This window comes from Carcharhinus amblyrhynchos, chromosome 10, assembly GCF_965287045.1.
Source record: "Carcharhinus amblyrhynchos chromosome 10, sCarAmb.v2.hapA, whole genome shotgun sequence".
Taxonomy (NCBI): Eukaryota; Metazoa; Chordata; class Chondrichthyes; order Carcharhiniformes; family Carcharhinidae; genus Carcharhinus; species Carcharhinus amblyrhynchos.
The window spans coordinates 1,911,641-1,938,569 of NC_137333.1; the positions used below are offsets into that span (position 1 = coordinate 1,911,641).

Here is a 26,929-nt window from a genome sequence, read left to right on the forward strand (position 1 = left end):
CAATTCTGAGGTTTATAAGATTACTAGACTTTGGGTTTGTATCCTTAAATTTAGGGCAAATGAAGGGGGACATGTGATTGGTTCTGAAGCCTTTCTGACAGTAAGCTTGGGTGTTATGATTGCTAGAGATCCATGCAAAGGCTTAGATGTTTTAACTAGGAAGAAGGTGCAAGGTATTTATGATTGAAGACAATGGTAGCAGTCCCCAGGTTCACAATGGATTGACTCAATCGTCTCTCAAAAGTACCAGAAAAGCACTGTGGGTGTCAGCTTTTAAACTGTTGTGCTATAAATTGTCCATTTACCTCTAAGAGGAAAGAGAGCCCAGGTCAAGAGTAGCAAGTTTATATTTTTAATCAAGGTACCAAGTGTTTATGTTGCCATGGTGAAGAGTGCAAGGTATTTGTCACCTCAGCATTTCACTGTACTGCAAACCCATGGATAACCTCACAATGCTCCACTTCTCCAGCTTCCACCCTAAACACGTTAAAGAAGCCATCCCCTACGGACAACACCTCTGTATGCACAGGATCTGCTCAGACGAGGAGGATCGTAACAGACACCTGCAGATGCTGAAAGATACTCTCATAAGAACAGGATATGGCACTCAATTCATCAATCGACAGTTCCGATGTGCCACAGCGAAAAACCGCACCGAACTCCTCAGAAGACAAACACAGTACATGGTGGACAGAGTACCCTTCGTTGTCCAGTACTTCGCCGGAGTGGAGAAGCTACATCATCTTCTCCGGAGCCTTCAACATGTCATCGATGAGGATGAACATCTCGCCAAGGCCATCCCCACACACCCTCACTTCTTGTCATTCAAACAACCACATAACCTCAAACAGGCCATTGCCTGTAGCAAACTACCCAGCCTTCGGGAGAATAGTGACCACGACAGCACACAACCCTGCCACAGCAACCTCTGCAAAACGTACTGGATCATCAACATGGATGCCATCATCTCATGTGAGAACACCATCCACCAGGTACACGGTACATGCTCTTGCAACTTGGCGAACGTTGGCTACCTGATACATTGAAGGAAAGGAGGCATGGTGCATTGGGGAGACCATGCAGATGCTATGGCCAATGGCTGAATGAACACTGCTCGATAATCAGCAGGTAACAGTATTCTCTTCCTGTTGGGGAACACTTCAGCAGTCACGAGCATTCAGCCTCTGATCTTCAGGTAAGCATTCTCCAAGATGGCCTTCATGGCACACGACAATGCAGAATTGCTGAGCAAAAACTGATAGCCAAGTTCCGCACACATAAGGGCAGCCTCAACCGGGATATTGGGTTCATGTCACACTGTCTGTAACGCCAACAACTTGCCTGGGCTTGCAAAATCTCACTAACTGCCCTGACTGGAGACAATACACATCTCTTTAACTGGTGTTTAACCCTCTCTCCACTCACATTGTCTGTACCTTTAAGATTTGTTTATCTGTAAAGACTCATATTACAACCATTATCTTGCAAATTGAGTTTGTATCTATATATCCGAACTGAACTCCCACTCACCTGATGAAGGAGCCATGCTCTGAAAGCTTGTGGCTTGTGCTACAAAATAAACCTGTTGGACTTTAACCTGGTGTCGTGAGACTTCTCATGGTGAAGAGTGCTAAGGAAGCCATTTCTGAAATCACCTTACAGGCTTCCTTGTACATCAATGAATATCACACACAAACAGCAGCTCTGTATGATTAGCTGAGAGAAATAGTTGCTTGACTTTGGCAAATACCACAGCAGTACCACATGGAGGAGTGAGATGGTCTCTAGTTGAGGAGACGCATCCTCCGGCCTCCTATGGATTTCAAGAGACTTCGCCTGGCATTGCCAGGAGGGAGCAGAATCATTGGAACATGCTTTACCGCTGATAGTGGATTTAAGAAAATCTCTAAACTGAGGAAGCACTTGCAGGTGATCACTCAAAGGTACTACACAGCAAAACGAAGATTGCGAACCCATTGGAAGCTGGGTTTTGATTCGATTTATGATGATCAACTGTGTTAGCATACAGTGAAAAGTATTGTTTCTTGTGTGCTATACAGACAAAGCATACCATTCATAGAGAAGGAAGTGAGAGGGTGCAGAATGCAGTGTTACAATTGTAGCTGGGGTGTAAGAAAGGTCAACTTAATGTGAGGTGGGTCCATTCAAAAGTCTGATGGCAGCAGGGAAGAAGTTGTTCTTGAGTCGGTCGGTAGTGATCTCAGGCTTGTGTATCTTTTTCCCAATGGAAGAAGGTGGAAGAGGGAATATCCAGGGTGCGTAGGGTCCTTGATTATGCTGGCTGCTTTTCTGAGGAAGTGGGAAGTGTAGACAGAATCAGTGGATGGGAGGCTTTGAGTGATGGACTGGGGTTCATTCACAGCCGTTTGTAGTTTCTTGCAATCTTGGGTAGAGCAGGAGCCATACCAAGCTGTGATACATCCCGAAAGGATGTTTTCCATGGTGCATCTGTAAAAGCTGAGGGAGTCATTCCACAGAAAGAGCAATGGATGGTAAATATAAATGCAGAACCTCACTTCCTACACTTTGAAGTATAAGCTGCCAACAAAATGAAAATAACATTTAGGCAATTTCATTTCTTCATTTATTACAGTAAAACGTTTAAAACTCAATATTGTATTGTAGCACTCTTCCAGCTAGACACAGGAAGCTCTGATCTCTAAGTTATCAAATTCAACCTAGGATGATAACACCACAGAGAATCAAATATTCCAAAGTTGACTGCAGTTAGGATACTAACATAACAAATTACAAATTTCTCATTGATCCAGTGTTATCTCTTTCTTCACGGTAGGCTTCAGGTCAAAGGAGTTTCTTTGCAGCTACGTGTATGACTTATTTAAAAGCAGCAAAAGCTTTCATCAAAAAAAGTTTCCTTGCTCTGTGATGGATCGATGGGTGAATACCACCGTGAGGCATCTGCTGAGCCATCTGCACACATCAAGAAGGAACCACAGTTTGGTCCTTGGTCAGTTCAGAGTTAGGTGCTTTCAACAATAAGTACTCCAATTAGTCTCAGCATTTCGATGACTCGTGCTGGGAAAAGCATGCGTTTTCTCTGTCCTTCAAAATCAAAGTGAGCTGGGGAGTATTCTGAAAGAGGGTTAATTGATTTTCTAAGTTCCAAGAAAAGGTCATGTAACCCAAAGTTGCAAAGAGGATGAACAGCAAAGAACAGGTAAATAGAATGCTAACTGCGCTGGAGTTGGGTCAGCCAGTGTTTTCAGTTTGTCAAAGCAGAATATAAAGAGTTGGTGTAAAGAGGAAAAAGCGTGGCTGTCTCCAAATGAAAGAGTTTTCTGTTTAGCAATCTTCACACAGATCCTGGTGTTGAAGTGGTTCTCTGAGAATAAAGCAGAGGCTGGGTTACTATATGTTACACGGCTGGAAAGAGCAGAGAGCTGAAGACAAGGAGGACAACGGATTGGAGATTAGATAAGGCCCAATATTGCCGTTTGTGTTGCCAGAGCCCACTAGACCATTTATAAGGGTCTGAGATGGGATTCTCATGTTAGCAGAACTGTCATGCACGGAGTGAAAAAGGGTTTATTGCTGTGCACCTTACCAGTTGGTAACAATGTCCAGAGACTTTGAATGGAATATGGCTGCTGATGAATACAACTCACGAGCTGAAAATATTTGATGGGAAATGAAGGATCTGACAAGATGGGTACTGAGTTGGAAAGATTGAGATATACCATCTGGTCCCACATATGTACAAAAGATAATACAAGTGTTAGTAACATGTGAGATGTATCTTTGCTATATTGACTATTTTAAACAAAATTTACCTTTTTACTTGAAATATCCTTGACCTATGTTTGAATTATGCCCAGTCGTTCTCTTTCTGACGGCATCAAAGTAATTCCTTCCGTTTCCACCAACCCTCAGATGACAGCGTTGGTAGAAAGCTACTGAGAGTGGAAATCCTGTGTTTTTTTTCTTGTAGAGACTGGTAACTTTTTAAAAAGGAAGGAATTACTTTGATGCCAACAGAAAGAGAGACATTGGGCAAGATTTCACTTTTAAAATCTTTAACTTAACAAACCAACTAAAAGTAACATAATTCAAACACAGGTAGACACAAGATAAACACAAGACTGGGTCTAGACATAAAATCCAATTGAAAAGTTTGTTGACAATCCTTGAGTGAGCTCACATGATAAGAATGAAGAAGTTCTGGTGGACTGCTGGCACAATGCCACTTGATTAAAACCTCTGGAAAGGTTGTTGGTGTCAGCTTTTAAAGAGTTGCGCTGTAAATTGTCCATTTACCTTCAAAAGGCAAGACAGCCGAGGAGAAGAGTAGTGAATTAACATTTCTTTCTAGGTGCATAATGGTCACAGTGCCACAGAGAAGAGGGTCAAGGAAGCCATTTTTGAGATCACCTTACAGGCTTCCTTACAAATCAATGAATATCTCACACACACACACACACACACACACACACACACACACACACACACACACACACACACACACACACACACACACACACAGAGGGAAGAGAGCTGAGAATGTACCTTCCTTTGTGAATAGTATCATTGTTATTTGTCACTGTTCCCCACCCCAAAAGAAAATTCAGCCAGATCAGAAAATCTGTCTTCAACTTTTACATAGCGAGGGAAAAGCCAGCCATATTCAAGACATGAAACTTGAGGAAGCTTAGCAGAGGTCTGAGCCTGTGTGACGAGAGCAGGCAACTGTGTACCTACTTAACCTGGTTGAAAAATGGTTAATGTGCAGCAAAGCGTCTGAATCAAGCAATATGAGCCAGAGTAGGAAATTAAATGTCAAATCAGGTATGGAGCACAAAATAAAAAGAGAAGAAAGATGGGGGCAATAAAAGAGCCAGAAACAGAAAGTAATAATCCTTCAAAGAGAAACCTAAGTTCATCAATATAAATTCAACGTGGCATCTTAATTACTTACATCAAATCATGTTTAAAATCATGATTCTTTAAATTGTATAAAAAGTTTTCCGTTTACTAACTGAAGCTAATTCTTAAAATATACCAGTTAATTCATGTGTATTTGCTTTTAATTGTTAAGTTTCCCACAATAATCAAAATATGAAGGAGTGAGACTTCACTTTCTTGAAGTTATTTTTCTGAGCTACAGGGGTTGTTTGGCAGTAATGATAATATCCCATTCCGTTATACGGTACTTACAATGGATTTTGATTTATTTTATTATTGGCACATGTATTAACAAACAGTGAAAAGTATTGTTTGTTGCGTGCTACACAGACAGAGCATACCAATTACAGAAGAAAAGGAGAATGCGCAGAATGTAGTGTTACAGTCATTGGTACGGTGTCGAGAAAGATCAACATAATGCAAGGCAAGGCCATTCAAAAGTCTAACAGCAGCAAGGAAGAAGCTGTTCTTGAGTCAGCTGGTACATGACCTCAGACTTTTGTATCCTTTCCCCAACGGGAGAAGGTGGAAGAGAGAATGTCCGGGGTGCGTGAGGTCCTTAGTTAGATTGACAGCTTTGCCAAGGCAGCAGGAGGTGTAGACAGAGTCAATGGATGGGAGGCTAATTTGTGTGATGGATTGGGTTATGGTCATGACCTTTTGTAGTTTCTTGCAATCTTGGCAGAGCAGGAGCCAGACTAAGCTGTGAGCAAGGAGTGGGCAAACCCCAATTTTTTCTGGTAAGTCTTGTTTATAGCTACAAAGTAAATACAGCAACTTAACATCACTGTATGGCTTTCAATGCTGAATCCTTTGGCGAGGTGCCATGTAGTGCAACTTTGGGCAAAGTAGGGTGACTCAGACAGCAATTTCTGGATTTATCCATGCTTGATCACAGGAAGTTGCTGTCCAATTTACACACTGATTCCAGCAGACAGGGATAGCTTCAATGTTATTTTTACCACAAAAACCAGCCCAACGGCAAAAGGAGTAAAAGTGATGCGAGGATTTATTTTTTCCACCCGGGGTAGTTGGAGTCTGGACTGAACTTCCTAAGGAGGTGATGGAGGCAGATTCAATCGGGGTATGCAACGGGGAATTGGATTGTTATCTGAAAGGAAAGAATGTGCAAGGTTATGGGGATAAGGCAAAGGAGTGGGATGAGGTTGAATGATCTTTCAGAGAGCCGTTACAGACTCGATGGGCTAAATGGCCTCCTACTGCGCTATAAAGCTTTTGTGATTGTTTGATTCTCTGATCAGATGGAACAGCGAAATTTGTAATGAAAAACAAAGAAATAACTATGGTACTGCTTTAATCGACTAACAACTACAAAGCAGAGACAGCACGAAAGAAACCTTTAACCTTCAGTCATGTGAAAGTTATAAATTATATAACCAGCAATAGTTCAAATATTTACATAAGTATTACATTACAACTCAGTACTTACAATACCTCTAAACTCACTGATAACATTGTAAATCATAGGCTAGAACTTACGTAACTTAAAAATCTCAAAACAGAAAATAAACTCACAATTCCAATGAAAAATATAACTTCTAATAATGCATTAAAATAAAAAAGCTGTATTAATATAGCACCTTTCATAAACTCAGCTTATCCCAAAACACTCGGCAACTTTTTGAAATGTAAGAAACAGCAAGCAATTTGTGCACGACAACATCCCACAGAAAGCAATGACCAGGAAACCTGCTTTTTATAATGCTGGCTGAGGGATAAATATCAGCTAGGGCATCCGGAAAGCAGTTCCCTGCTCTCCTTCAGAATCATAGTGTGTGACTGTTATGTCCACTAGTGAAAGCAGACAAGGCCTTGAATTTAACATCTCTTCTCTGACAGTGCAGCACCTCTTCAGCACTGCACCAAAGAATGTCAGTGTGGATTATTCTGCTCCAGTCTACACAGTGAGTCTTGAACCCACAACCTTCTGACTCAGAGGGGAGAGAATGCTATCCACTGAGGGATGGCTGACACTGCTGTTTATTCTCCCGTTCAGCAAGTAACCCTCCAAAATCCGTGAAGAAATATAATACTCGACTAATCTCTCGGTGTCTGCTGCGAGCAACCAAGGAGAAAAGTTATGGAGATGCTAATAAAAGCTCTCATGTTTTATTTTCTTTGAACACCGTTGATGATCAATTATGTAGAAATGCTTCTTTAATTAATTATAGAGATTATGGAGATGGTAACTTTTTTGACTGGCACTCAAGATTCACTCAACCAGGGAGTGAAGAGTTTGTTTGCTGAACAACTGGCTTAGGGAGGTGGCACCACTGGGAGGGGGGAGGTGTTGGGCATTCACAGGTGGGAATTTCGGAGAGAAGGAATGGGGCGCCAGCTGGAAGTTACACAGAAAATCCCTCAATGTGTCAAAACCAGAACTAGCAACTTGAGGGGTCTCCTGCACAGAGACTCTGTGGGAAGTAAATGGCAGTTGCAGGTCATCCCTCAAGCCTCACCATCTGAGCAGAACTGAAAAAAATATACATCTAATTTAAACCACACTGATAACCAAATGAAATGTAGATGTTACAGGCAGAGAAGCTGCAAGATTGCAGCTGCCAGTTTCCATGCTGGAGTCTTATGCAGCTGAAAGAAAATAAAACAGACCTTATAAAGTTTTGCTGATCTTTGGAACACTTTGATTTGATTTATTATTACATGTATTAGGATACAGTGAAAAGCATTGTTTCTTACACACTATACAGACAAAAAATACTGTCCATAGAGTACATAGGGGGACAAGGAAAGGAAAGATCACAGAACATAGTCATGGCTACGGTGTAGAGAAAAATCAAGCTCATGCAAGGTAGGTCCGTTCAAACGTCTGACGGCAGAATCTGCTCTTGAGTCGGTTGGTACATGTTCTCAGACTTCGTATATTTTTAAAGGTGGAAGATAGAATGTCCAGTGCGCGTGGGGTCCTTTATTATGCTGGCTGCTTTCTGAGGCAGCAGCAAGTGTAGGCAGAGTCAATGGATAGGAGGCTGTTTGCATGATGGACTAGGCTATGTTCACAATCCTTTGCAGTTTTGTGCGGAGTTGGGCAGAGCAGGAGCCATACCAAACGGTGATAAAACCAGGAAGAATGCTTTCTTTGGTGCATCTCTAAATGTTGGTGGAAGTCATAGCAGATATGCTGAATTTCCTTAGCCTCCTGAGAAAGAGGAGGCATTGGTGGCCTTTCTTAACTATAGTATCTGCATGGGGGGAACCAAGAAAGGTTGTTGGTGGACTGGACACCTAAAAACTTGAAGCTCTCGACCACTTTGACTTCTTTTTAAACCTGGTCTTTCTCACTCTCCCAGTCTTTTTAAGGGTAGCTAGACATTAACTGTAGCAATGATATCACCAACATAAGGCTATTATTCTTTTAGAGACGAGTACAAAAAAAAAACCGACACTCCTAGTGCAGTACTGACGAATTGCCACACTGTTGCAGCTGCCACCTTGAGGAGGTGGTGTTAAACCTAGGCCGAGTCTCCCCTCTGAGGTTGACTATGTTGATGAACAGCAGGGTAGCTGTCTCTGACATCTTGACCAGTATTCATCCCTTGTCCTACATCACTACAACAGATTATCTGGTCATCATCACATCACTGTTTGTGGAATCTTGCTATGCACATGTCTGAATTCCATGTTTCCAACATTACAATAGTCACTGCACTTCAAAAAACGTACTTCATTGACTGCAAAGCACTTTGGACATTTGGCTATAATGCACATTCGGATATTTGAGATCATAAAATGAACTATTTAAGGGCAAGTCTTCCTTTCTTAACATTTTGAAGTCAATACAAAACATATAATTCCTTTAACAACATCTTGCAAGCTTCCATCCAATCTCTAGCACCAAGAAGGGCAAGACCAGCAGACACAAAGGAACATCACCAACTACAAGTTTCCCCCAAATCACAAATCACATTCTGCGGAATTTTTCTGTCCCACCAGCCGTGTAAAAGATCCACTGAACTCGGGTGGGATTTTTGGACTTAGGAGCAAGCGTGTTTAGAAAATCCCAGCCATTGACTTGGAACTCTTTCGCTGTTCCTTCACTGCCAGCGGGTCAAAAATCCTGGAACTCTCTTTTTAATAGCACTGTAGTTAAGCCAGACTGCACTGGTTCAGTGGTGCAGCTCATCACTATCCTCTCAAAGGCATTTAGTGATGGGCAAAGAACGCTGGCCTTGCCAGACACACACACATCCCAAGAACGAGTTAAAAGAAATGTCATGGCCGGTTTCTGCATACACAGTGCGGTGTAATTTCCACAATCCAATCGCTTTACAAAGGTAAGTGTGGGAGGCCATCTCATCTGCCAAGCTTTGGAATGTATTACAAAAGCCACTTCCTGAAATGTTTAAAGTTAACCATTCATGAGTGGACATTGATACAAATGACCTCCATTTACAAGACTTAATGGCTGTACTCGCAAGTGGGTACTCAATGTTCTTCTTGTATGACAACGTCATTGAAGGCCAGTTCATTATGTTATTCAAATCATTATTGAGATTTCACCTAGATGTGAAAATAGGGAGATATCTATACATCTTGATCTTAAAGAACTGGCCCCAAGTTGACTTTTTAACTAAATTTTTAGTGCCAGTTAAAGTCAGAATATTTCTCATTAAAATCGTCAAAGGCACAATTAAAAATACATCTGCCCAAGATGTCATTACGGGTTAGTACATTGCTGGATCCTTTCAATCCAGCAAAATAAATCAACGTACAGCAAAATATAGAATTGTATTTTCTTCACTTCAATATCCTAGAACCTTTTCTTTAACAGCACTGGGGTAAACCTACACTACAAGAACTGCAGCAGTTCAAAGGCAGCAGCTCATCTTCTCAGGGTAAATGAGATATGGGCACTAAATGCTTTTGAACGCTATTCCGGCCTTCGCTCAAAAGGACTTTCTAGTATGTAGTAAAGTCACAAGTTCCAAACAACTTCTACCCTCATTAAGAAGCTTTTATTAAAAGAAAATCTGCAAAATCTGTTGTGCAGCATGTTAAAATATATCACAATGCATTTATCAATCTAACATGCAAAGTAAAGAGGATTAAGCTGTAGGGAAATAATTAGTTACTTACAGCATTGGAGTCCACGTCGCTGTGAATTGCAACTGTTTTAATGCCCATCTTCTTGCAGGTCTTAATGATCTACAGAAGGAACACAAACATTGCCAACTCAGTAACTTCTTTGTTGAGAACTTTTCAACAGAGCTTTGCAAAGCTGTTTGATTCTATTGAACATTGCCTCCCTTTATTTCTACTTGATAGCCCTCTCACTTTCAAAATAATTGGATGATGACATTCATTGCGGTGGATGGCATTCCATACCTAGATAATATCTGATGCCTAACATAGCTTATCAAGGACAGGGCAATGCCCATTGGCAGAGAAGCAAGGATGAAGGATTGATCTTCACACTGACAGCTGCCAACTTCTATACGTTTTTTGTCACCATGGATCAAGGACTTCAAAAGAAACGGGGAGAAAAAAGACAAAACCTCGCGTTTAAATAATGAAAAATCACAGAAACATGGAGCACAAAAGAAAGCTATTCAGCCCATCATGTCTGTGCTGGCTCTTAGAAAGAGTTATCTACTTTGTCCATCTCTTTAGCTTGTTTGTCATAGCCTTGAAAACGGCTATTCTTTTTACTTAAGTGTTTATCCAATTCCTTTTGAAAGTTACTACTGAACTTCCCTTTAGCCATCATAACAACTTGCTGCTTTTAGAAAAAAAAATTTTTAATAAGAAAAGAAAATTAGTTCCGTTATGTTAATTCAGTCTCATTGATGAAATTAGGGTCATCCAGCTTTGGATTTTATTGCAGTTTAAAGACTAATAACACAACAAGGTGGCACAGTGGTTAGCGCTGCTGCCTCACAGTGCCGAGGACCCAGGTTCGATTCCAGCCTTGGGTCACTGTCTGTGTGGAGTTTGCATGTTCTTCCCGTGTCTGTGTATGTTTCCTCCCACACTCCAAAGATGTGCAGGTTAGGTGAACTGGACATGATAAATGTGCAGAGATTTGGAGATAGGGCAGGGGGGAGGAGTGCTCTTCCAGGGAGTCACTGAAGACTCAAGGGGCCGAGTGGCCTCTTCCTGCATTGTAAGGATTCTATGTTTCAGCGATGTTAACCATCTTTGGGGCCTTTTCTCAAGGAGGAAATGTCTCTCTTCCTCTCCCCATGATGCCGTCTCCACTCTTGCCATCCACTCTTTAACTGGAGAGTTTACTACCCTGGAATGAAAGTGATGTTGAGGAAATGTCTGGAAGAGGCAAAGTCACAGTCATCCCAGGAAGGACCTCCGATCCCTGTCCGCCACATCTACAGCTTCCTAGGAAAGGGGAACTATATTAAGGTTGGGTGCTCTGTGGGTCAATCTAACCACTGTGCTCGAGTATTGCAATCACTGAAATCCTGGAACTAGCCAGTGACACAGCCCTCGCCATCAAGATGGCCATCCACAGCAAGGGGCAGCACATCACGTTGCTGGATTGGATAACCAGGCCTCGTCAGAATATAGAAAACCGTACACCTCAAACACCAAGATTCATGCAGCAAACAGAAAACCAGCCCCAGCTTCCCAGAAAGATGGGTTGCCTGTTCAGAAGAAAACAACTGGGAGCAAAGTTTGTAAAAAAAAAATTGCATTCCCCCTCAAGAGGTCAGAGGTCTTTTAGGTTGAAGGGCTAGAGGAAGTTATGGATATTGGGAGGGACAAAGCCATGGAGGGATTTGAAAACAAGGTTGAGAATTTTAAAACTGTGTTGCTGGACTGGGAGCCAAAAGAGGTCTGCAATTATAGCAATATGTTTAAGTAGGGGCAGCACAGTGGTTAACGCTGCTGCCTCACAACACAAGGGACCTGGGTTCAATTCCAGCCTTGGGTCACAGTCTGTGTGAAGTCTGCACGTTCTCCCCATGTCTGCGTGGGTTTCTTCCAGGTATTTCGGTTTCCTCCCACAGTCCAAAGATGTTAGATGGATTGGCCATGCTAAATTGCCCCTTAGTGTCCAAAGATGTATTGGTTAGGAGGATTAGCAGGATAAATATGTGGGGTTACAGGGATAAGGCCTGGATGGGATGCTCTGTCAGAGAGTAAGTGCAGGGGTGATGGGCCAAATGGCCTCCTTCTGCACTGCAGGGGTATGATTCAATGTAAAAAACGTCCCACTACAGTTAAACATTCATTAAGACAAACCTGGATGCCAAGTCCTAAAGGTCATTTTCCACACAAGCTAGCACCTGAACAGGGGTGCACAAACTGTTAACATTAACCATGCTTCAAATGTTAGAACAATTTTCCCACTGTTCCCCCAACCAATTCTTTATTGCCATGGCCCTTTCAGTTTTATCAGGACCAATCTTTGGTATACTCTTCGCTATTATCTATTTAGTTTGGGATGTCATCCAATTCAGTTTAACTCAGACTCACAATGGTACAAAAACTAGACAATAAAACAGAAGAACATTCAGAACCTTGAACATTTTTAAGTTTTTATTTTAACCATTACAGTGCTAAAAGTTTGAAAGATTTATCTGAACGTGCAGTAGACACTTAACTATAAATTAAATACAAATTGAAGTGTGTCTTATGGCTGAAGAGTAATGATATGGAGATGCCGGCATTGGACTGGGGTGCAATGCGCTAAAAGTTCAATATTCCAGTTAAGCCTGTTGGACTTTAACCTGGTGTTGTGTGTGAGACTTCTTGATGAAGACTAAGGCTGAGCACTTTAGTCACATCTGGATAGAGGCTGGATAGACTGGGACATTGTTCTCTGGGGTGTAGGAAGCTTAGGGGTGATCTTATGGAGGTCTATAAAATAAAGAGGGGCATAGGTCAGCTAGATAATCAATAGCTTTTCCCAAAGGTAAGGGAGTCTAAAACTAGAGGGCACAGGTTTAAAGTGAGAGGAGCGAGATACAAAAGGGTCCAGAGGAGCAATTTTTTCACACAGAGGGTGGTGAGTATCTGGAACAAGCTGTCAGAGGTAGTAGAGGCGGGTACAATTTTGTCTTTTAAAAAGCGTTTAGACAGTTACATGCATAAGATGGGTATGGAGGGATGTGGCCTAAACGCGGGCAATTGGGGCTAGCTTGGTGGTTTTAAAAGAAGGGCAGCGTGGACAAGTTGGGCCGAAGAGCCTGTTTCCATGCTATAAACCTCTGTGATTCTATCTTCAATTTTTCAGAACTACCTGTATTTTTTTATGCCTACTGAAAATATCAAGCCAAAACAACTCTCCATACAACAATCTCTTCTTCTTTTTCTAATCTTCTAAGAAGACTATCAACCAAGCCCAGAGAAGCTCTTTGCTGGCTGTTTTCATAGGTTTACAGTACTGCAGACCTGGATGAGTATAATGCAATTCATAGCTTATAGATGTAAAACATATGAATTCATACACAAAAATATCATCTTGAGCATTTTAAAAATGCATGGTTTTGCACCAGATGTGTCTATTTGCAGAAATGGTCTCCAATTTCCAAGTCTTGGAACTCTTGGGAGTCAGTCTGAGAGCCAAGTTACAGCATTGCATCTGTGCTGACATTGTTGGAAGTCATAGCAGTTAAAACCAACACTTTACACAAATCAAGCAGAATATGCTGGAAATACTCAGCATGTCAGACAGCATCTATGGAGAGAAACAGAGTTATTGCTGATGACCCCCTTCATGGCGTTCTGATGAAGGGTCACTGAACCTAAACATGAACCCTGTTTTTCTCTGCATAGATCTGCCTTTACCTGCTGAGTATTTCCAGCACATTCTATTTCTATTTCAGTTAACCAGCATCTGCAATATCTTGCTTTTGCATTAATGCCCAAAAGATTGAGTGCGTCAAGATGCTGACATTTTCTGTACTTTGAAATAAAACATGAGAATTTTACTACAAAACAAGGTGCTTGAGAGAGATTACAGATTTTGGCAACTCCTTTAAATTAGATAAATCCACGATCACTTATATGGATGCTAAATGTAGCTTTGATCTCAATCATATATTACATACATGGAACTGATATATTACTACTACTACTATGATGTGGAGATGCCGGCGTTGGACTGGGGTAAAGAGACAGTAAGAGGTCTCACAACACCAGGTTAAAGTCCAACAGGTTTATTTGGTAGCAAAAGCCACTAGCTTTCAGATCGCTGCTCATTCGGAGATGCCCTTATAAGAACAGGATATGGTGCTTGACTCATCGATCGAAAGTTCCGATGCGCCACAGCGAAAAACCGCACCGACGTCCTCAGTAGACAAACACGGGACACGGCAGACAAAGTACCTTTAGTCGTCTAGTACTTCTCGGGAACAGAGGAGCTATGACATCTTCTCTGGAGTCTTCAACATGTCATTCATGAAGACGAACATCTCGCTAAGGCCATCCCCACACCCCCACTTCTTGGCTTCAAACAACCGCACAACCTCAAACAGACCACTGTCTGCAGCAAATTACCCAGCCTTCAGGAGAACAGTGACCACGATACCACACCCTGCCACAGTAACCTCTGCAAGACGTGATGAATCATCAACACGGATGCCATCATCTCAGGTGAGAGCACAATCCACCAGGTGCACGGTACATACACTTGTAACTCGGCCAACGTTGTCTACCTGAAATGCTGCCAGCATGGATGTCAAGAGGCATGGTACACTGGGGAGACCATGCAGACGCTATGACAACGGATGAATGAACACCGCTCAACAATCACCAGGCAAGAGAGTTCTCTTCCTGTTAGGGAACACTTCAGTGGTCACAGACATACAGCCTCTAACCTTTGGGTAAGCGTTCTCCAAGGCAGCCTTCACGACACATGACAACGCAGAGTCACTGAACTGAGACTGATAGCCCAGGATGGCCTCAACCGGGATCTTGGGTTCATGTCACACCATCTGTAACCCTTATGACTTGCCTGGGCTTGCAAAATCTCACTAACTGTTCTGACTGGAGACAATACACATCTCTTTAACCTGTGCTTAATCCTCTCTCCACTCAGATTGTCTGTACCTTTAAGATTTGATTACCTGTAAAGATTTGCATTCCAACCATTGTTTTGTAAATTGAGTTTGTGTCTTTATATGCCCTGTTTGTGAACAGAACCCCCACTACCTGATGAAGGAACAGTAAGTGCTCCAAAAGCTAGTGACTTTTGCTACCAAATAGACCTGTCGGACTTTCACCTGGTGTTGTGAGACTTCTTACTACTACTACTAGGCAGAGGGATCTGGGTGTACAGGTATACAGGTCACTGAAAGTGGCAACAGAAGTGGAGAAGGTAGTCAAAAAGACATATGGCATGCTTGCCTTCATTTGGGACATTGAGTTTAAGAATTGGCAAGTCATGTTGCAGCTTTATAGAACTTTAGTTAGGCTGCATTTGGAATATAGTGTTCAATTCTGGTCACCACACTACCACAAGGATGTGGACGCTTTGGAAAGAGTACAGAAAAGATATACCAGGATGTTGCCTGGTATGGAGGGCATTAGCTATGAGGAGAGGTTGGAGAAACTTGGTTTGTTCTCACTGGAACGACAGAGGTTGAGGGGTTACTTGATAGAAGTTTACATTATGAGAGGCATGGACAAAGTGGATAGTCAGAAACTTTTTCCCAGGGTGAAAGCATTCAATTACTAGGGGGCATAGGTTTAAGGTGCAAGGGGCAAGATTTGAAGGAGATGTATGAGGCAAGTTTCTTTACACAAAGGATGGTGGGTGCCTGGAACTTGCTGCTGGGGGAGCGACTGGAATCAGATACAATAGTGACTTTTAAGGGGTGTCAAATACATGAATAGGATGGGAATATAGGGAAGGGTAGAGGGTTTTAGTTCAGTTGGGCAGCATAGGTGGTGCAGGCTTAGAGAGCCAAAGTGCCTGTTCCTGTGTTCTTCTTTGTACTCATGATGTGGTATAAATTGGAGATTTTCTGCCTGTGCAGATATGCTTTGATGAACAAAGTAAGGAGCACATTTGTATGCTATTGGTGCAAGCTTCACCCAGCTCTACAGCATATATTAGGAAGGAGAATCATCAATAATTTCCTAATATGCATTCCTAACAGATCAAGTTCTGAATCAGGAGAACACTTACCCATCAGAACTAAACTTGGAGAAGGAAGAATAGTTCTCGCAAACATAAAAATTAAAAGTACACACTTAAAATGGAAGTAGGGTTTAAGTATGTTCTGTTCAAAGCACCCCCATTTTGGTACAGAATGGCACCTATACTGAAAATTCCAATGATTCATTAAAAGATTATTCACTTAATTACCAATATGCATTCTCTTAAATAAAAGCAGAATACTGGATGCTGGAAAGCTAAAACAAAGACAGAAAGTTCTGGAAAAATTAAGCAGGTGGAATTTTACAGCCTCACTCGTCCTGAAACTGCAAAATCCCGCCTGAGGTCAATGGACCTTTCCATTGTCCGCTCCTCATCTGCTCCATGGTGGGCGGGGCAGTAAAATTCCAGCCTGCAGGTCTGGGAGTGTCTGCGGAGCAAGAAACAGAGTTAAGCTATCAAGTCTAATATGACCCTTCTTCAGATCCTAGGAACAACCATACGGACTCGAAACGTTAACTCTGTTTTTCCCTCTCTCCACAAATACTACCAGAGCCACCGAACTTATCCAGCATTTTTTGCTTTGTGTTCTCTCAAGTACGACCTATGTTCTTCTGAGTCAAAAGGCTGTGTGTTTGAAAACACTTGAAGACAGTACTTAGGGAGTGCTACACCGTCAGAGATGCCATCTTTCCGGTGACATGTTTAATGCAAGGCCCCAGTGCCCTCTCAGCTGGGTGTAAAAGACCTCAAGGTTTTTGAGTCACAGGAAAGCAGAGGAGGTATCTCCAGGGTCATGGCCGATATGTATCCCTCAGCCAGCATTCCTGGAAAAACAGATTAGCTAATCATTTACCTCACTGCTGTTTGTGGAACTTTGCTACATGCAATTTCGCTAACATATTTCTGAAAGACTAAACATCCGACAGTGTCCTAAACACTGAGTGCCAGCATAGATTTTAAAGTACTCAATTGGCTGAAAAGCATTTTGGGGTGTCCTGGATTGTGAGTGATGCTATAAACATGCAAGTTCTTTCTTTCCTCATCAATTATGGCACTTTTATTAAAAAGAAATACATAGAATCATAGAATCCCTACAGTTTGGAAGGATGCCATTCTGTCCATTGAGCTTGCACGGACAACAATCCCTTCCACGTCCTATCCCCGTAGCCTCACACATTTACCCCTGCTAATCCCCTTGACTCTAACGGTCAGTTTAATATGGCCAATCCACCTAACCCACATATCTTTGGACTACAGAGGGAAACCTGAACACCTGGAGGAAACCCACGCAGACATGAGGGGAATGTGGAGTATACAATTCTACAAGAGGGTATCTTTGAACACATGTTTTCCTGGGACTTTGCCTCCCCCTTGAACTAGTGAAGAATAACACTGTAATAGAAAACAGCTTACCCGGCAGGCAATCTCTCCTCTGTTTGCGATAAGGATTTTGTCAAATGTCTGAGGGGAAGACAAACACCAAAAAAGAAAGTAATTTAACAACTAAAGAATAGGGTTTGGTAATTGCTCTAAAGTTAACATCAATAGTTAACAAAGTAAAATGAATGTGAGATTCCCACCGAATTTACTCATATTCTCCCATCTTCTCATGACTCTATTTAAGTCTATCAGCTCTGGCTGCTTTCAAGTAGCTGGTCCAAGAGGACATTATTGACATGCTTCACTCAGCCATCTGCTGATCATTAGACTGCAATCAGGCACATGAGGGTGCGATTTCCCCCCTCCTTTATCTAAAGGAGCTCAGTCAATGTGTATATCTCTACTAATTAACTGAAACAGCAGAAATCTGGCCCAATATTCTTTTCATAATCTTATTTGTCCTTTAATTATCTTTTCTACATGCATTCCCAATATTGTAGATCCAAGTGTGCACTCTCCTGGCTCTTTCTAACCCTCCAATGTTAATCCTATTTTCTGAGTTTATTTTCTTTCATTGTTGCTTGCCAAGATATGTCACTTCACATTTCTCTACACTGAACAACGTCTGCCGTCTGTTTGCCCATTCCACTAACCTATGCTCTCCTTCAGTTCTCTCTTGCTCAATTTGCCTTGCCTTTATAATTTGGTAGCTGCAAATTTAGATACCTTTCCTTCTGTAGCTGTGACCAAATTATCTTCAGAAATGGATAAAAACAAAAATCATTGTGTGTGGATCTATCAGTGACTATCTTATGTTTATGGCCCCGAGTGTTGGTCTCGCCACAGGTGGAAACACCTTCTCTACTTCTGCCCTGTTAAACCCTTAGGAGATCTAACAAGCAGAACTTACTGGTTCATTTGGATCATAAACTGTGGAGTACAACACACGAGACACAGCAAAGCTGTACCTGGAGCGAAATGACGCATGCTAGAAAAACAAACATAAATCACTTGATTAGAATCAGTGAAATCAGGATAACATTCAATGTCATATTCAGCAGCAGCAACTTTATATTTACATAGGGCTTTTAATGTAGCAGAACAGAGCAAGCTGCTTCAGAGGAGAGATGAAACACCAAAGGGAATATTAAGATGGGTTACCATAAGCTTGATCACAGATCTAAGTTTTGAGAAGCATCTTGGAGGAGGAGGAAGAGCGATAGAGGGGATTCAGGGATTATGCATGTAGGAACAGGAAGCTATTCAACCCTCTGAAATAAATCATAACTAATCTGTATTTACATCCATCATCCCATCTCATAGGAAACAGGAGCAGGAGTGGAATTGAGCCTTCTCAGCCACTCAAATAGATCATCTTGTCATAGTCACCATTATTGAGACCAGCTTTCAACTCCAGATTTTATTAATTGAATTTAAATTCCTGCAACTGCCATGGTGGGATTTAATCCCATGTTCCCAGAGCAGTAGCATGGGCCTCTGGATTAGACATCACTACCATACCACTGTCTCACCCGAAAGGATGTAAAACCAGGACACCTAGTCTCAGGAGAAAGGGTTGGTCATTCAGGATTGAGCTGAGGAGCAATTTCTTCAATCAAAGGGTTATCAATCTTTGCAATTCCTACCATTATTCTTATGAAACTCATCTACAAACTCTGTGTGCTGGGCACATCTTTTTCCTCTGCGAATGGATTCCGAACTTCCTAACCTACAGACCACAATCAGTGAGGATAAACAACAACACCACCTCCACAATTATCCTCAACACTGGTGCCCCACAAGGCTGTGTTTTCAGCCTCCTACTATACTTCTTATACAATGCGTGGCCAAATTCTCTTCCAACTCTATTTTCAGGTTTGCTGATAACGCCACCATAATGGGACGGATCTCAAATAATGACAAAACAGAGTACAGGAGTGAGAGAGAGAATTTGGTGAACTGATGCAGCGACAATAGTCTCTCCCTCAATGTCAACAAAATGAAGGAGAAAGTCATTTACATCAGGAAGCGTAGCGGAGGACATGCCCCTGTCCAGATCAATGGAAGTCATGACGTGGAGATGCCAGTGTTGGACTGGGGTAAAACCAGAAAGAAGTCTCACAACGCCAGCTTAAAGTCCCACCCACCTGATGAAGGAACAGCGTGTTCCGAAAGCTTGTGGCATTTGCTACAAATAAATCTGTTGGACTTTAAGATGGTGCTCTTCTTTACATCAATGGAGACAAAGACGAAATGGTCAAGAGCTTCAGGTTTGTAGGTGTCCAGATCACCAACAACCTGTTCTGGTCACCCCCACGCCAACACTATTGTTAAGAAAATTCACTGATGCCTCTACTTTCTCAGAAGACGAAGAAAATTTGGCATGTCCACTACGATTCTCACCAACTTTTACAGATGCACCATAGAAAGCATTCTTTCTGATTGTATCACAGCTTGGTATGGCTCCTGTTCTGCCCAAGACTGCAAGGAACTATAAAAGGTCACAAATGTAGCCCAATTCATCACACAAGCCAGCCTCCCATCTATTGACTCTGTCTACACTTCCCGCTGCCTTAGCAAAGCAGCCAGCATAATTAAGAACCTCACACACCCGGACATTCTCTCTTCCACCTTCTTCCTTCAGGAAAAAAAATACAGAAGTCTGAGGTCACGTACCAACCAACTCAAGAACAGCTTCGTCCCTGCTGCTATCAAACTGTTGAATGGACCTACCTCATGTTAAGCCGATCTTTTTCTACACCCTAGCTGTGACTATAACACTACATTCTGCACTCTCTCCTTTCCTTCTCTAATGAAAGGTATGCTTTGTCTATATAGCTTGGAAAAAACAATATTTTTCACTGTATACTAACACATGTGACAATAATAAATCAAATCAACTTATTTTTCCCAGAGAGCTGCAGACATTGAGTACAGTCAAGACCAAGTTTTGAGCAGTAGAGAGGCTGAGATATGGCACAGAGCAAGAAAGTGGAGTTGGCATAATACTTCATCCAAGGGCTCATTGACTGGGTAAACTCGAGGGGCTTTATGACCTTGTCCACTATTACTTCTTATATTCATAAATTGAGGCCCTGTCTGCTCTCTCTGGCACACAGAAAAGAAATAAGAAGTCTGACAACACCAGGTTTAAGTCCAACCAATTTATTTGACAGTAAACTCACAAGCTTTCGGTGTTTGCCCCTTCGTCAGGTGAAACCTGACATTCAACTGATGAAGAGGCAAACACAGCATCTCCACATCATACAGAAAAGAGCCCACAGTATAATTCGAGGAACAGCAGAGGAGTGCTCCCTGATGTGGCGGCCAACATTTTTCTCCCAACTAACACACAAAGGCAGATATATCTGGTCATTTATTTCACTGCTGTTTGTTGTTGCACCCTGACTGCCACTTTTTCCATTATACCATAGTGAATGGACCTCAAAAGCATTCAATAGACTATCAAGTGCTTTGGGCCAACCTGAGATCATGAAAGGCAGCTCCTCCAAAACAACAATAATTTCCTCGGTACAACTGTCTATCTTGTTATGCGTAATAAATTGCATTGAACTGCCAGAAACAATTCTTTTTATTCCACAGGATGTGGGTGTCACTGGCTATTGCAGCATTAATTGCCCATCCTTCATGGCCTCAGGAATGTGGTGAGCTACTTTCTTGAACTGCTGCAGTCCCTGTGTTGTAGGTACACCAACACTGCTGTTAGGGAGGGAATTCCTGGATTTTGACCCAGCAACAGTGAAGGAACAGCAATATACTCCCAAATCAAAAGGGTCTGGAGGGATACTTGTAGATGCTCCTAAGTGTCTGCTGCCCTTGTCCTTCCAGGCTGGTAGAGGTCAGGAGAGTTTGGAAGGTACTGTTGAAGGAACCTTGGTGAGTTACTGCAGCATATGTTGCAGTTATATTTTGGGAGCATGTGGTACCATATTCTCTGGCAATCTTTACTTCCCATAACCTGAAAGTTGTGCTCTATGATCTGCTATCAAGGATCTGCATTCTCAGGAATCTAACAACTATCCCATTTGCTGTCATCCGCTTACTGGAGTTAATAATTTTATTCTACACCATCCAATTATCTTTGAGATCACACACAGCACCACCCGCAAACACACAGCAGAAGCTTAAAGGTTAAAGCCACTTTTACATTGACTTTCAAATGGTGATATGAAGCATTAGAAGCAGCATTAACATTACAGTACATTTATAAAAATACATTGGCAACATCTGTAATTTGCCACTGGGAAAAACAGCAACTGTTCTAGTTCAGTTAATCTGTTAATATGGTAAGATAAATTCAGCACATTCCACTGTCAATCAACTCGCCAACTTCAAGCTTAAAACCTCAATGAGACCTTCACAATCTGTTCTGGCCAACAATTTCCAAAAGAAATCTGCTGTCTTCTGATAAGTGCACCACTTCTTGACAGCACACTGCTAGGGACCCAAGTTCAATTCCCAGACCCAAAAGAGAAAATGCTGGAAAATCTCAGCAGATCTGGCGGCATCCGTAAGGAGAGGAAAGAGCTGATGTTTCAAGTCCAGATGACCCCTTATCAAAGCTAAAAGGCAGAGAAAGTGGGAGATATTTATACTGCAAGCTAAGGAAATGAAGAATGAGTTGTGGCAACAGAAACAGGGAAACCAGTTAATAGCTGTCCACAGAGAGAATGAAGGGTGTGAATGGTCAAATGGCAAATAAAAGGAAGATGTTGGGGGAAGAGTGGGAAAGAAATGCATAGAAAGCAGTGCAGAAAGAGGCTATTCAGCCCATCGAGTCTGCACCGACAGCAATTCCACCCAGGCTGTATCCCCACATATTCACCCGCTAATCCCTCTAACCTACGCATTCCAGGGCACTAAGGGGCAATTTAGCCTGGCCAATCCACCTAGCCCGCACATCTTTGGACTGTGGAAGGAAACCCATGCAGACACGGGGAGAATGTGCAAACTCTGCACAGACAGCGACCTGAGCCAGGAATCAAACCCAGGTCCCTGGAGCTGTGAAACAACAGTGCTAACCACTATGCTACCGTGCCACCCCAAAACAAAGAAAGACAATAAAGAAATAAAAGGTAGAGTACAGTTAAAAAATTAAATAAAATAGAATGAAAACAAAGGGGTAGAGATGGGGTAGAACAAATCATCCAAAAATTGTTGAATTCAACGTTGAGACCAGAAGGCTGTAAAGTGCCTGGCCGGAAGATAAGATGCTGCTCCTCCAGTTTATGTTGAAATTCCTGGCTTGGGTCACTGTCTGTGCAGATCTGCTTGTTCTCCCTGTGTCTGTGTGGGTTTCCTCTGGTTCCGTCCCACAGTCAAAAGACATGCTGATTAGTGCATTAGCTATGCTGAATTGTCCCTCAGTGTACCTGAACAGGCGCCGAAGTGTGGCAATTGGAGGATTTTTACAGTAACTTCACTGCAATGTGAATGTAAGCTACTTGTGACCCTAATAAATAAACTTTTAAAACAACTCTCATAAGCTGGGTTTTTCCTCCACCACCAAACAAAACCAAAGAATATTTAATTCAATTAAAAACAAGAGGCAATTCTCAAAATTAACTGATGTAATTCTGATTTATAAACTACTTGCATGTCTAGACTCAATGTACAAGCCACATCATTTTGATCATAAGGACATAAGAACGTAAGAAATAGGAGCAGGAGTAGGCCATCTAACCCTTCAAGCCTGTCCCCCCACATTCAATAAGATCATGGCTGATCTGAAGTGGATCAGTTCCACTTTCCCGCTTTAAGAACATAAGAAATAGGAGCAGGAGTAGGCCATCTGGCCCTTCGAGCCTGCCCCGCCACTCAATAAGCTCATGGCTGATCTGTCGTGGCTCAGTTCCACATTCCCGCCCTCTCCCCATAACCCTTAATCCCCTCTCTTATCAAAAACCCATCAACCCGCGTCTTAAAAATATTTAGCGAGGTAGCCTCCACCACTTCAACGGGCAGAGAATTCCAGAGATTCACCACCCTTTGAGAAGAAGTTCCTCCTCAACTCCGTTCTAAACTGCCCCCCCTTTATCTTGAGGCTGTGCCCCCTAGTCCTACTGTCCTTTCTGAGCGGGAAGAGTCTCTCCACCTCTATCCTATCCATCCCATTCATCATCTTGTACGTCTCAATGAGATCTCCCCTCATTCTTCTAAACTCTAACGAGTACAAGCCCAGTTTATTCAGCCTCTCCTCATAGCTCAACCCCCTCAGCTCCGGTATCAGCCTAGTAAACCTCCTCTGCACTCCCTCCAAGGCCAAAATATCTTTGCGCAGGTGCGGCGCCCAAAACTGCACACAGTACTCCAGCTGCGGCCTCACCAATGCCCTATACAGCTGCAGCAAGACCTCCCTACTTTTATATTCAATCCCCCTCGCTATGAAGGCCAGCATCCCATTCGCCTTCCTGACCACCTGCTGCACCTGCAAGCTGGGTTTTTGCGACTCATGCACAAGGACCCCGAGGTCCCTCTGCACCGTCGCCTGCTGCAGTTTTTCGCCACGTAAGTAATAGTCCTTCCTACCATTATTCCTAACAAAGTGGACCACCTCACACTTGCCAACATTAAATTCCATTTGCCATTTCCTGGCCCATTCGCCCAGCCTATCTAGATCCTTCTGCAGACTCTCCACACCCTGTGCACAATTTGCCGTTCCCCCAATCTTGGTGTCATCAGCAAATTTCGACACCCTACACTCGGTTCCCTCCTCCAGATCATCTATATAAATGGCAAAAAGCTGAGGCCCCAGCACCGACCCCTGGGGCACTCCACTAGTCACCATCCGCCAATCCGAATAGCACCCGTTGACCCCCACTCTCTGCCTCCTATTTGACAACCAGTCCTCTATCCACGCTAACACCCTACCCCCAACTCCATGCCCCCTTACCTTCTGCAATAACCTCTTGTGAGGTACCTTGTCAAACGCCTTCTGAAAATCAAGAAAGACCACATCCACCGGCTCTCCTCTATCCACCGCCCTAGACACATCCTCATAGAACTCCAGTAAATTTGTCAGACATGACTTCCCCTTAACGAAACCGTGCTGCGTCTGCTCTATCAAGCAATTCCCCTCAAGATGCCTCGCTATTTCCTCCTTGATGACGGATTCTAACATTTTACCTACAACAGACGTTAAACTAACCGGCCTATAATTCCCCGCCTTTTGCCTGGCACCCTTCTTAAACAACGGCGTAACATTAGCCGCTTTCCAATCTTCCGACACTTCCCCGGAATCCAGCGACGTCTGGAAAATAACCACCAAGGCATCCACTATCACCTCCACCATTTCTTTCAGAACCCTCGGATGCATTCTCCCCATAATCCTTAATTCCCTTGTCTGTCAAAAACCTATCTACCCGTGACTTAAATATGTTTAGTGGGGTATCCTCCACCACTTCAATGGGCAAAGAATTCCAGAGGTTCACCACCCTTTGAGTGAAGAAGTTCCTCCTCAACTCTGATCTAAACTGCGCCCCCCCCTTATCTTGAGGCCGTGCCCTCTAGTCCTGCTATCCTTTCTAAGCGGGAAGAATCTCTCTACTCTACCCTATCCATCCCTTTCATTATCTTATACGTCTCTACAAGATCCCCCCTCATCCTTCTAAACTCCAACGAGTACAGACCCAGTCTATTCGTCTCTCTTCATAGTCCAACCCCCTCATCTCTGGTATCAGCCTAGTGAACCTTCTCTGCACTCCCTCCAAGGCCAATACATCCTTCCACAAGTGCGGCGACCAAAACGGCACACAGTATTCCAGCTGCGGCCTCACCAGTACAGTTGCAGCAAGACCTCCCTACTTTTATATTCTATCCCCCTCGCTATAAAGGCCAACATTCCATTCGCCTTCTTGACCACCTGCTGCACCTGCAGACAGGGTTTTTGCGACTCGTGCACAAGGACCCCCAGGTCCCTCTGCACCATAGCATGCTGCAGCTTTTCACCTTTTAAATAATAACCCCTCCTACTATTATTTCTGGCAAAGTGGATAACATCACACTTGCTAACATTATACTCCATCTGCCAGGTCCTTGCCCACTCGCTCAGCCTATCCAGATCTCTCTGCAGACTTTCCACACCCTCCATGCAATTTGCTTTTCCACTCATCTTCGTGTCATCAGCAAATTTTGTCACCCTACACTCAGCCCCCTCCTCCAAATCATCTATATAAGTGGTAAACAGTTGAGGCCCCAGCACCGATCCCTGCAGCACTCCGCTGGTCACCAACTGCCAACCAGAATAGCACCCATTGATACCAACTCTCTGCTTCCTATTAGACAGCCAATCCATGCTAACACCTTACCCCCAACTCCGTGCACCCTAACCTTCTGTAGCAACCTTTTGTGAGGCACATTATCAAATGCTTTTTGGAAATCTAAAAACACCACATCCACCAGTTCCCCTCTGTCTACCGCACTAGTCACATCCTCATAGAAATCCAATAAATTCGTCAAACACAACTTCCCCTTAACAAATCTGTGCTGCGTCTGCTCGATCAAACCATTCTTTTCTAGGTGCCTCGCTATTTCTTCTTTGATGACGGATTCTAGCATTTTTCCAACTACAGACGTTAAACTAACTGGCCTATAATTCCCTGCCTTTTGTCTGCTACCTTTTTTAAACAGTGGCGTAACATTAGCCGTTTTCCAATCTCACGGCACTTCCCCGGAGTCCAGTGAATTTTGATAAATAATCACTAAGGCATCCACTATCACCTCTGCCATTTCTTTCAGAACCCTGTGATGCATTCCATCCGGTCCTGGGGACTTGTCCATCTTCAGTCCTATTAGTCTATCAAGCACTACCTCTCTCGTGATAGTAATCGCATTTAGGCCTTCATCTCCTACCAACTTCTATCTTTAATATCCGGCAAACTATTCGTGTCCTCCTCCGTGAAGACCGAGGCAAAAAACTTATTTAAAGCCTCAGCCATTTCCTCATCGCCCACCACTAAATCCCCCCTCTCATCCTCCAAGGGTCCAACATTCACTCTAGCCAGCCTCTTCTTCTTTATATATTTGTAAAAACTTTTACTGTCACTTTTTATATTTAGAGCTACTTCAGCTTCATACTCTATTTTTCCCTTCTTTATCACTTTCTTAGTCATTCTGTGTTGATTTTTAAATCTTTCCCAATCTTCTAATCGCCCACTATTTTTAGCCACTCTGAACACATCAGCTTTTAATTTAATACTCTCCTTTATTTCCTTCGATAACCACGGCTGGTTATCCCTTCTCCTACAGTCCTTCTTTACCATCGGAATATATTTCCGCTGAATGCTGAAAAAGATCTCCTTAAAAATCCTCCACTGTTCCTCAGCCGTCCTACCAACCAATCTGCGCCCCCAATCTACATTCGCCAATTCCGCTCTCATCCTATCAGTCCTTTGAATTGTGCTGTGGGATATCAATGGAACCACCCACTAATTAAACCAAACCACTCCAATCTCAGATAGTGTGAACAATGTCACAATAACAAAT

At 42.8% G+C, this 26,929-nt stretch overlaps 1 protein-coding gene across 1 annotated transcript in view; it reads right to left on the minus strand.

Moving 5' to 3' along the window:
- Positions 1-26,929, minus strand: part of pcca (propionyl-CoA carboxylase subunit alpha) — a 337,158-nt gene that overhangs the window by 304,232 nt on the left and 5,997 nt on the right. The window contains exons 2-4 of the mRNA XM_080198059.1: positions 18,336-18,413; positions 17,459-17,506; positions 10,057-10,125 (exon numbers count right to left, since the gene is read on the minus strand). Of these exons, the coding sequence (XP_080054185.1) occupies positions 10,057-10,125; positions 17,459-17,506; positions 18,336-18,413 (195 nt within the window). The remainder of the gene's footprint in view (positions 1-10,056; positions 10,126-17,458; positions 17,507-18,335; positions 18,414-26,929) is intronic.